The 12204-nt window shown below is 42.8% G+C and overlaps 1 protein-coding gene across 1 annotated transcript in view; it reads right to left on the bottom strand.

Annotated features, from left to right (window-relative positions):
• LOC138583818 (IgGFc-binding protein-like) overlaps nt 1-12204 on the bottom strand; it is a 35744-nt gene that overhangs the window by 4992 nt on the left and 18548 nt on the right. Inside the window, exons 20-32 of the mRNA XM_069655822.1 lie at nt 11795-11983; nt 10757-11187; nt 9667-9785; nt 9294-9490; nt 9047-9185; nt 8609-8791; nt 6816-6964; nt 5334-5680; nt 4788-5011; nt 3567-3708; nt 2376-2712; nt 2103-2219; nt 1474-1575 (exon numbers count right to left, since the gene is read on the bottom strand). Of these exons, the coding sequence (XP_069511923.1) occupies nt 1474-1575; nt 2103-2219; nt 2376-2712; nt 3567-3708; nt 4788-5011; nt 5334-5680; nt 6816-6964; nt 8609-8791; nt 9047-9185; nt 9294-9490; nt 9667-9785; nt 10757-11187; nt 11795-11983 (2676 nt within the window). The remainder of the gene's footprint in view (nt 1-1473; nt 1576-2102; nt 2220-2375; nt 2713-3566; nt 3709-4787; nt 5012-5333; nt 5681-6815; nt 6965-8608; nt 8792-9046; nt 9186-9293; nt 9491-9666; nt 9786-10756; nt 11188-11794; nt 11984-12204) is intronic.

Below are 12204 nucleotides of genomic sequence, written 5' to 3'. Positions count from 1 at the left end.
AATGACTAAGAGAAGGTCTGCAGGGAGGCACCATGACAATGCTGCTTCTGCACAAAACTTCTATAGTTACGTCAAAATAAAGATAATGCTGCTGTTTGGAGACAAATGATACGCATTCAATTTTAGAGTCTATTTTCAATATGTTTATTATAATTTTATGAACTTCTATGGAAGCAAATCTGTCTCACCACATTTTGAAATTTTAAAGCCTTCGAATTTCAAGGACTGAATTTTCTTGCATTAAAATTATGTGTCTGAATTTTTTGCCCCTGAATTCAACTCTAATAATTTTCAATAACTCACTTTCACTTTTATTTTTCAGTGTCCAAAAATTCAAGCTATAAAAAATTCAGGTGCTCAAACTAGTTTGCAGGTTTAAGTTTGCTGCGAATGTGCAGCAAGATAACGTCAGTTATCACGTCAGTGCTCTGGCATCAACCTTTGCAACCACAGCCGCACACAGCAGAACATCACACGTTATCCAAACTCCAGCTGACCAGTTAATGTGATCTTTTACACAGTTGGCTCATATTTTAGATGTAGTACGTTTTAATTATTGTGACGTGTTTACTGATTTGACCGTCCCCTCTATTTACTTGATGTTTCTGTGGCAGAACGTCATTTTAAGAAAGCATAGCATAAGCAGAGACGACACGTTTGTAGCGACCAGCGGCGTGGTGAGTGTACGGTTCACTACTGTCATGTAATGTTGTCAACAGAAAAATAAATGTCCCAGCTAACTGTGTTTCTTACAATGTCTCAAAAGACACCGATACAGCCTGGACTAAGCCATGCCAGACATGACCAGCAGAGCGTAACCTGATTGGCTGGATGTTGGTTCGATCTGAGACAGAATCGATTGATCTTCCTTGGTGTCCCGGATGTTGCACCTGAATTTTTATTGTTTGAATTTTTTATAGCTTGAATTTTAAACATTGAAAAATAAAAGTGAAAATGAGATCAGAGGTACAGCTTTGTCCAAAGGCGGCGCCAAAATCAACACAAAACGTTCCTCACAGGAGCTTTAAACAGGTTGTGGGATCATCTTATATTCTGTCTCGGCTTTTAAACGCCAATAAACGTTCACATCAGTAGACGGCGCGAGTGAACCTCTCATGACTGAGGCCAGCAGTCACTCACAGCTACAGAGCCGGGGGATGAAAGGCGGAGAGACACGGTGATCGTCCCGGACAAACGGCTCAACAGTAGGTCTAATAATTAATAGACTACAGGGTGCGTTTACACACGTGGTTTTATTTAAATTAAATCTAAAATATATTGAAAACATTATTTTTTTTTAAAAAGTTGTTAAAAACAACCTACCTTGTTTTCTTCAATGTGTTTGTATTATCATTATTTTCCTTATAAACCAGATTCAGTCTTCTTTTATTCTTGAAGGGTGGGTCATCATATAATGAGGGTTGTCTTATACTATATTAATGACTGTACATGTTTGTGTTTGTTCAGACATACCTTCAGAAAGTGCGTCTCAACGACAGCCTGTCTGTGTCTTTGATAAGCCTGCACCAGTGACTGATTCCATGAGAACGGCAGCGACTGTTCAACTTCATCCACCTATGGAAAACACACACACACACACACACACACACACACACACACACACACACACACACAAAATATGTGTCTCAGACATCCATGGGGGGTGATCCATTTGGATCACGGATCAACTGCGATCCGTTACACCACTACTGTTCAGTCTCTATCTCTCTCTGAATGAGGTAACACAATGGTGACTGAGCCTATGGCCCACTGATCAAAGCCTTTGCATTTCCAGTATATAGTATTAATATGGACTGGGTGTCTTTAGAGACATTCATCCCAAGCAGCGCCCAGTTAGTGACGTGTTTTCCATCAGCCAGCAGTGGTTGGTCTGCCAGAGAGGGTAGGCGGAGCTAACGGCTGCTTTTCCGCTCTCTGCAAGTGTTGCGAGTAAACAGTAATCAACTATGGCTGAACAAACAAAGAAAAGATGGATGACTACAGATACAACTTCAACAAGAAGTGAAAAACAAATTCGAACCATGGCTACAACCCACCAGGATTTGTATGTGTGTTTGTGTGTGTGTGTGTGTGTTTCTCACCAGCACTTTGCCTGGGTTTTCCTTGGAAAGTGTGAATGTTTTGCCAAAGACCTCAAGTGTCACCACCTTGGCATACGACACTCTTGTGTTGCCCCTGTTGTTGTTCTCCAGAGTTATCTGGAATTCACCCAAATCAGAGAAGAGAGGAAAGAAATAATGTAATAAGGCTGAAATATAAAGTGTTACCAATAACACTCACACCAAACAAACTTGTGTTTTCTTGGACACTGGTTGCACAAATCTAAATGTGCTGAACATCTGCCGAGAGCTCACCTTGAAGGGCTTCAGACCCGGGCTGTCTTTACACATACTGGCCAGGTTGTAGACACAGTTGCCCTGGAAGTCAAACTTGTTCTTATCGAAGGAACTGAAGTGCGGGTCTCCGCGAGCAGTGCACGTCTTGAAGCTCAGTGGATAACAGTCCTGGACTCCCTCTTTAATGCTGCACATCTCTCCTTCCGCACATCCCCCTGCCTTACACTGCACCTGTTGTGTTGCTGCGTCACACACACACTTCTCGGCACACTGCGCGTCGCCCCAGAACTCCTGACCCGGCAGGTAATAGTGTCCGTCATAGTCACAGCCACATCCCGTCTCCCTGATCACACATCTGACGGAAAGGAAGCAGGATAAGTAAGCCCAGGTGGAGCAATGAGAGGCTGCGCTTCACATCTGAACTAATGAACTGTTATCCAGTCATCAGAAGAAATAGCAGCGGGCCTACAGGTACCGGTCTTCAGGTTTGCAGTGTTTATACACAGTAACAGCTGAACTATTGAATGCAACTTAATTTAGCCCTAAGCCCTCAGGTCAGTTCATATTTTAGTTTGATGTTGCATATTTCTCTTCCTGAACGGGCCCCCTCTAATACGTCACTCAATGCTGAAGTGCGGATTTTCCAAAATGACTTATTTTAAGTGTTAAATTCATCCTTTGTGTTTCCTTGCTGATGGATACGTCCTTGTCATACTGAAATGATTGCTTGTACAAACCAAAAAATCTCAGTATAAACACATAACAGGATAAAAAGTTGAACATTGTCTAGCTGTAGAAGTCTCATATCATCTTCAGCTGACCTTAAGCTGTTCAGAATAAAAGTATTTTGGCCTCGCATTACTGGCTTCCTGCCGCGCTGTGAACCCAAAACAAACAGATTTTTAGTGTTATAAATTCATTAAACAGGTTGAAAGGATGCTGGAATAACCATTAAGGTTTTTCAGATAGTCTGGATTCATGCTTTGTCAGAAAACTACTTTTAAAATGACTTTTGTTGTGTTTTTTTTTTCCTGATGCCTCAGCGGGGCGTCAGGAGGATCTCCACGCTGACACGCTTTGGCTAACCACTGACCCTCATATTTCTTGCTCAAGTAGGAAAAGTCAACTCGCAAAAATATTGCCTTGCTTTTGCTTTTAACATACATTTTTACCTATCTTATTTAATATACACATAATGGTGAAACTTACCCTTTTCCACTTCTCACATATCCCTTGTCACAGAAACAGCCCTCCACACAGTTACTTGTGCAGAACTCTGGCTGAGGACCACAGCTGGGTGGACAGGCTGAGCCGCACATGCTGTAGTGACTGTTTTCTGGACACGGAACAGCTGCAGGAACAAAACAGGATTAGGAGGAGGAGGTAATGAAACCTGCATTCTTTCTCATGTCCAGCAGGGGGTGACACGCCTACTACTCTCTGAGTTTATGGTCTCAGTCTGTAGATTCAAGTCTTCTGTAACACAGCATGATGTTCATTTAGTGAGCCATTTAGGACTACCTGTGACTGACAAGTTGATACAAGAGCGACCTGAAAAGTGTCTTGTTCAGCGTGAGGTTGGAGCTGTTTTATCAATGAGCACTTTTTTTAAGAGCTTGTTTTTGCTCACTAAAGTTACGATCCAAGGTATTGTTGTTACATTTACTCTGATTTGCAGAGGCACCATGCTAACCAAGCTAGCCCTAGCTTAAGCTGCTAACTTAGGGGGAAATTCACTTAAGGATTGTGCGGCTTTTACACCCAGTAAACCTGTGCAAATGACACAAAAAGACTCCACCTCATTCTCCAAGCACATGCACTCCTCTCAGTGTACATTATGTTCCTTTACATCATTGTATAAACAGAGCACATGAACATATTTAAGACTCTTACACAGGACCCTACAGAATCCTCCACGTAAGCATTTCCACCTCAGGTCAGATACGTCACTAGTAAAAACCTGTAGAGTCAGGACTTTACAATAAAGTGTTCAAAAAGCTGCCCCCTCCTCTCCCTGCTCATCATGGAGTTGAGCTCCGTCAGTGTGTGTTCAGTTAATGCCTGAGAGCGCAGCACAGCGCAGCAGAGAGCAGAGGTGCAGACAGCTCTTCTTCACAATCAGACACAAAACAAGAGCAACCTGCGGAGCTGCTAAACTTTATGGCCGTGTTTGCGCTTAAGTATCATCAGTGCTTTGTGAATTGGACCCTAAGACGGAGCAGATAGCGGGGGCAAATGATGCGCAATTTATGGAGCTGTTGTGAATTCCCCCCTTGGTGTTTGCTAACCCCTAGTGTCTCTCCAGCTCCACCCTCTCGTCCAAATATGGTCACCTCTGGTTCCAGTCTACAGACATAATGTCAACGTCACAGTGGCTACGTCCACCTCTTACACACAGTCTAATACTTGTAAAATGTAAATTTAACTTACGACATTCGGCCAGTTCTCTCCATGGTGAAACTGTTGCTCCAGCTTCCGTGCACTCTGCCATATAGACGGCCAAGGCCTCACACAGCACTTCCTGCCTGCCTTCATGGATGCAAACATCGTACAGACAGTCTGACACAAACCCTGCTACAGGCAGGCGAGCATGACAGCCAGCGAACGGCCCGGCCTTATTGCTCAGGATGCCACAGAACTCTGGACCTGTGTACCTGAAGGACAGCAAAGAGAATATAATATATAAGGTTCATTGTCAGCTTTCTCATATGAACCCTGCAATGATTTAGCTTGTTCTGGCTCTATGGCTGGCAATCATTCAAAAATAGAGTTTTGTTGCTGGGGAAAGTTTCTGAGCTAGTCTTACATTCACTGTTTTATAGGATACGACAGGACAACAATTTCAACATAACAGGACTACAAAAATGTTATTAAGTTCCATTAGCAAACTAGCATCCATCACAAAACACATGGATAGTTTCATGTATTGTTCCTCTAAAGTCTGAAATTCATGCGGATTTGTTTTGATGACATTACTTCTTGCGGTCCTCCTGGGAGCACTGAGGACACTCCCCCTCACAGTGGTGGTAACAGAATGGGTCTCCATCAGGGACGCTCCACGACGAGGCCCAGGCTGTCACATTAGCAGCCGCGTTGCCTCCAGGTGATGTCAGCTCGTCTGTCATGTCACCGTTGTAGTTGCCACAGAGCCCGACGACATTACCAAAGTAACTGCTGCTGAGGGTGATCATGACGAGGCTGGCCCAATCAAAAGTGACTTCAACGCCAAAATCAGTCTCGATCGTTCCTCTTATTCCACTTTGTGTTATGGAGATATGGCCTTCTTCAAGAACCAGAGGAAGTTCTGTATTGATACCGTCCACCTGAAGGAAGACATCACTTAAAGTAAGTCAAAATATTTACACGGCGGCCATTTTTTCTGAGGTCACACTATTATGAGGATAATGTTGCATCACTCAGTAAATTATTCCAAATTGTATGATGTTTGGATTCAAACAAATAGTTATAATTTCACGACTTCCAGACGGATGCACAATGAGGCCGATAGTGAAGAGCCTCCAGCTAACATTTGTATTCAGCCACTTCCAAGCTAACACTACTGTGCTGGTGTCACACAATATAATGGAGAAGCCAGCTTACTGTATGTAAGCTAACGATATGTTAGGTTACGGTATGTTAGCCATGAAATAAAACTAGCTAAAGTAATAAGTTCTTGTTAGACTAAATTCCTGTCTCACGGTATTTCCCTAGCTGACTATGAGTCAGCTAGGGAAATATCGTGAGACTATGAGTCAGCTAGGAAGTGTGATTAGCTTAGATACTCAGTTCTTGTCAAACTAAATTACTAGCTAACAGTGTAATCCTGGCTGACAGTATGTTAGCTAGGAAGTGATACTAGCTAACACACTAAGTTCTTGTTAAACCTCATTCCTGGCTAACAGTAGAGACGATGGTATGTTAGTTAGGAAATGAGACTAGCTAACATAATTTTCACTTTCCATTTCATTTTCTTAACAGACATCTGAGCTAATGGTATTTTCCAAACTGACTGTGGGTTAGCTAGGAAGTGAGACAAACTAAGTTCATGTTAGACTTAATTCCTAGCTTAGGGTCCTGACTAATGGTATGTTAGCTAGCAAGTGGTTAAATGCTAACATTAGCACTTATCTACGGTAGCTAATAGGTATTCATACAGGTTGATTCACTTTGAGCCTATGGCCTGATTTACTATGAGACTTTCGGTATCTTTTGTTTTTTCAGTTGCTGATGAACTGATGATAAGTTGCATGTTTTTCTACGTTTCCAAGACTTTCAGACTGGAGCACAGCCGTACGACTTTATAACAGCATTTGAGCTTCCCACCCTCACGGTTACATCAAGGCCGCCTTATTAAGATGCCATTTGATGGCTGAAGCTACCAAAACAGGATTCAGGTTTACAGTGTGTTTAATCTGATCAACAGATAAAGTCAGATTTTCTCTCTGCAGTGAGACCCACCAGTACGATTTTGTCTTCACTTCCACTTGGGATTTCGATGCGATGGCCCAACATCTCCACCGTGATTGAACGCACAAAGGAGCCATCTGAGTTCCCTCGCAGCTCGTTCTTGACGGTCACAGTTACCTCTGTCAGAGAGGAGTCAGCACCTGAGAAATCAGAATAAGTGACGTTAGTGTCTGTAAGGGGATGGTGTGCTGCAGTGTCAGTGTATGAATAATGTTTGTCCAGCATTCTCTTATTTAAACTGTGTAAGTTGTTTTATCCTTTAGCCCAGGTTTGGTTGATTTCTAAATAAATGACTCACAGCAGACATACAGTGCAGACTGTTTTGTTTTTGTAGATATTTACTTAGATATTTAAGTAAATGTGGGAGACCATGTGGGTCCAGCACTACTGAACTGCATTAAAAAGGACACAAATATGGGGATCTATAGGGAATGTTCTAGTGTTGAGGTACTTCGGACCATTTAAGATGACTTCTCCAAATTGACCATACTTTTACTCGATCACGTCTTGGGCTTGGAACTATAACTATGAATACCCTCTCTGGCCTTATGTATCACACAATCTGTCCTAACATTGGGTGTTGGATACTTAAAGGTCAAAGTACACATCGAACCCTTTCCTTGGAAGTTGAATCACCTTACAGGTGATTCTTATTTCAGTGTTATGATACGAACATTTAACTGATTTAGGTGAGTGTGGATTTAGGGTGGTTAAGTGGATTTCAGGAAGTGTTTGTATTTGTTAGGTCATAATCTCGGATCCCATCGGCGATAGTCTGAGACGATATCGCCTCTGGGGACACCGGTGAACGTGCCGGACGGTAAGCGATAAACGACTTTCCGTCAAGACTTCCTTTTCCGCGTGCTGCATCGTTATAGAAAGAGAAACCGTTCTCTTGTGATTGACTTGTTATTAACGGGTCTTACCATTGCCGACATTTCAACATCATGATGCAGATTAGTAAGAAGTTAAAATTCAAGCTTTGTCAGGTCTGTCCTCAAGAGGAGAAGAAAACTTTTAAAATGCTTGTTTGTTGAACGGAGGTCGGTTCGATCTGATGCATTCGAGGAAGTCGGAAAATCTGAACGCTGAACGGCTTTCGCGACACAGCGTCATGGGAATTCATCTGAAGTTAAATGTTAGATCTAGAACAGATTGTTAGCTGTTAGCTGTTAGCATGGAGAGTCTGTTTATAGAGATTTATAAGAAGGTAAATCATCATACGATCAGGCTGATGGAGCCGGGATGGCATTACGGTGGATTACGTTCCTGCTTTTGCTCTCATGGACTGCCTTTCCTGCATACGCCGCAGCCTGCTGATATGTGATTGGTCAATATTACTCGGACAACATGTGTATTACAGACAGAAACCAGAACACTTGCCTTCCCGGAAATCCACTTTCTTTTTTAAATAGAACTGAGTTTAATTTCATTTTATGTTCAAGATTTTTTTTATGTTTTTCAGAGTTCAGGAATACATTTTGTGAAACCACATTTTTGTTGCTTTTTGTGAGCTGATAATATAAATGTAATTAATTGTGTTAATGGGCACATATGGTCTCATATCGATCGCAGGCCCCTGAGTGGAATGGAATCGAAATCGTATCATGGCAGATTTTGAGACATCGGCAAATATTGTATCGTTTTCCAAAGAATCGTTATAATATTGTATCGGGATGCAACTTGCGATGTACACCCCTAACAGCTACAGAACTACTCATTTGGTAGTTTGGAAGTCCTTGAGCAAAGCAAACACCTGACTTTTCTGAGAGGTGAAATCAAACCTGTGGTGTTGACGAGGACGTAGCTGCAGGTTCCCTGGAATGAGTAGCTCTTGCCATCCAGCGTGCTGTAGTGAGGGTCCCCAAAGCCCCAACATAACGCCTTAGAGTCCGGCACACACACTGCCTGACCCTCTGTCACCTCACAATGCTCCTTCACCCTGCACTCCGTCTCCTCACAGGGGTCTGAAACGCACACACACAAACACACACACACATACACACACACACACACTAAGTCTCAAAACGTATCATTGAATTTGAGAGAATTAAGTGATATAAACTTAAAAACAACGTGGGATGGCAAACAACCAAATGCCTTTGTTGCCCCAAAGCTGCCCTGATGTAAACATGACTCCTGCTTTAGCTAACGGTTGGTTGAAATATCAGCATGTTTGATCAGGGCAGATAAGATAAACGTCCCACAGTGAGTTATCTGACCTGTGGGGAAGCAGCCGATGGTTCCATCCTTGTTGCGACACTCCTCATTCTTCTTGCAGCTGGTTTCCTTGCAGCTGAACTCTCCGGACTGGCAGGAACAGAGCTCCGAACAGTCCCCCGTGAGTACTGATGCCCCCGACTGAAAAGAGTCACTTAAACATTAGAAAACATGAGCAATCGATGGACACTGATGTGCTGGACAAAGAAAATCTTAAACATATAAAGCAAGGATGGTGATGGATCTTACCTTGTAATACAGCCCGTCCACCACACAGCCACACTTCTCCACAGGCACACAGTTGGCTCCGTCAAACATGAGGCCATCGTCACACTGGCAGCCCTCCTGACAGACCGGGCTGGTAGCCGGGGTCTCCAGGGAGGAGCAGGTGGAGGACCAGGAGGAGCCGCACAGCTCATAGTGAGTTCCTGCTGGACACTTCAACGCTGCAGAGACGAGACACAGAGACTTAGAACGGAGAAGGTTTGATTCATACAGCATAAAGAGACTTCAAGGATAATTAAGTATTCACACTTCTCTGGTCTAATTTGGGTTATTTAACCATGTGATTATGATTACAATGATTATCCACAAAATATTGATATGATGGATTCAGACTTACGACAGAGTTTCTCGCTCCTCCACTCCTTTATCTTGGCTCCGGCCAGCTGACAGGCGGCGACGTAACTCTGAATGTGACGACACAGGACGCTGTTGCTTCCTTTGTGTGTGGCCACCTCCCTGAAAACAAACAACAGAGACTCTTAATAATTATAACTCTGATTAATTACAACTTGGATCTTATTTCTGTCAGTTATGATTCAGTCACATGACCTTAAACAGATCATTCTAATGGCTGAGATCTGGAAACACCAGAGCACACACTGACTGCTTTCATTTCTTCAGTTTATCCAGATGACTCAAAGCGCTTTAACTGCAGGTAAAAGTAAGCACACCTGAAATGTTGCTTATAATCCATCATTGTTCAGAGAAGGATACACTTAAATTAATACATTTGGAAGTCTTTAATAAACTGATACACAATGAATCGCAATAAATAGACATGTGAAAAGAAGGTTTTTGACACATTAATAAAAGAACAATTTCAGATGTATAATTAAAAAATGTATATGAAATTATTTTGAAAATTATATTTTATAATTCCTTCTTTCAAAATAGTTCAGAAAGTTTTTTTTAAGCCAGGAGTGATCATACTTCGACGAGACAGAGTTGTTGGCTCATGCTAGAAGCTAGCTATGTTAGCAACATGCCTCTATAATTTTAAATAGGGGTGCTACTTTTGCCCAACTGTAAAAGTGGACAGCCGACTCTTTTAGTCAACCAAACTATTTTTCAGGTCTGGTATTTTTCTGGTAGCGAACTGTCAATCACAGGTAGCCCCGCCCTAACCCCTCCCCAGCTTCCTTGTCTGTGTGACTCTAGATGGGAGCATCAGTGACTAAATGAACATCATGCTGTGTTGAAGAAGACTTGAAACTAGAGATTGAGACCATAAACTCGGAATTAGGAACATGTTTACTGAGGGAATCAATCAGGAGAGGAGGAGGACCATTTTCTCATAGACTTCTATAGACACTTATTTTACAACCAGTGGAGTCGCCCCCTGCTGGACATCAGAAAGACTGCAGCTTTAAGACACATCTCTTTTGAAACCACAGGCTACATTTAATGTAAATAACGTCTTGTCTTACTTGACGCAGGTGTCGTAGTATGGAGTTGGTTTGACTGTTGAATGACATCCTTCAAATGGGCCCTGCTCTGCTTTGATGATTTTACACTTCTCCTCAGCATCCGGCACCTTCTCCTTGTTTTCACCGGGACAGGGAGTGGCTCCGCAGTTTGTGTCACATTTGACGTCGTTGTTATTCACCACCCAGGCCGCCGCTGTGTCCTCTGGCTTCCCTTCCTCCAGGTCGTCGGATGCGTCAGCGTTGTAGTTTCCACAGAGGCCGCTCGGTGCGCTTTGATAGGTGGACGGGATCTGTACGACCACGCCTCCCACAGTGTCATAGGTCATCCTCAGACCAAAGTCAGTCTCGACGATGATGTGGAGGCCGTTTTGATTCACTCGAACTTTTCCATCATCCAGGAACACAGGAAGAGCAGTTCGGATGTCATCAACCTGAGACAAACACAAATTTAATTAGTTATTTGATGCTATAAAAAGGATGATTGACAGCTCTGTTGACAAATCAGGCTCCTGCTGCCGACCTGTTTTGGATTAGCAGAGTGGAGGACGAACGGTGAGAGGAGACGTAACTAAAACAATCACTACAGTCACTGAAGTTTCCATACCTGTGAACTTTAACCTCAGACCAACACAAAAAAGCTGTTCTGTTGTTAATCACGCCGGTGTGCGGGATCCTTGCTGTTTTTTCGGTAATTTAAGTGTGTGTTTTGGTTAGCGGAAGTGGGTACAACTGCCGATCTCTACTGCTGTACTGCTCTACAGCTCTGGCTCCAAATGACGTCAGCATCGCAAGATGTAGTCTGAGAGGGGAGCTGCTGTTAAACCCTGAGAGAGATTATTTCAGCCAAACGGACAGTATATATGACCGATATGTTTTCAATAAGGTCGATTCATCATGTTCACCAAGTGTTTACATGGAGTTAAATGTGTGTACAAACAGACGAATGTAGTATCTGGGCAGATTGCACACAACATTAACTTCTTATATTTGTTTTCATTTTAAACATTGATGATCCACAAAAAGTACCATCAGTCCTACCTTGACTTCCCAAACGACCCCCGTGTCCATGGTGATTTCTAAGTTGTAAATTTGGAGCATCAAGCTGCGAGTGACGAAACCGTCTTTATCAGTTTGCTGCTGCACCAACACGGAGAAGGGCGTCTTCCCTCCCTCCTTCTCCTCCACCTTAGACAGCGTGAACAAACAGTTTCCATACAGAGGATAGTCCTGCAGGAGGAGAGAGGGGGACAGATTACACCATGTTTAATTCAGGCGTTCACTGTGATTGTCTTAAAGGTACAGACACTTCAGAGAACCTGTGTGTGTGTGTGTGTGTGTGGTAGTTTAAATGTTAAACCATATTTTAAAACACCATTTTATTTTCATTGTCAGATAAAATAAGGTTCTTCCGTTTCTACATTTAGGTTTGTGTGATACTCTGTGAAAAC

Source organism: Semicossyphus pulcher, unplaced genomic scaffold (genome assembly GCF_022749685.1).
Source record: "Semicossyphus pulcher isolate SPU_LCO1_2020_fin unplaced genomic scaffold, fSemPul1.0.p SCAF_9, whole genome shotgun sequence".
In the NCBI taxonomy this organism is placed as follows: Eukaryota; Metazoa; Chordata; class Actinopteri; order Labriformes; family Labridae; genus Semicossyphus; species Semicossyphus pulcher.
This window is presented reverse-complemented; position numbering and strand designations above follow the sequence as displayed.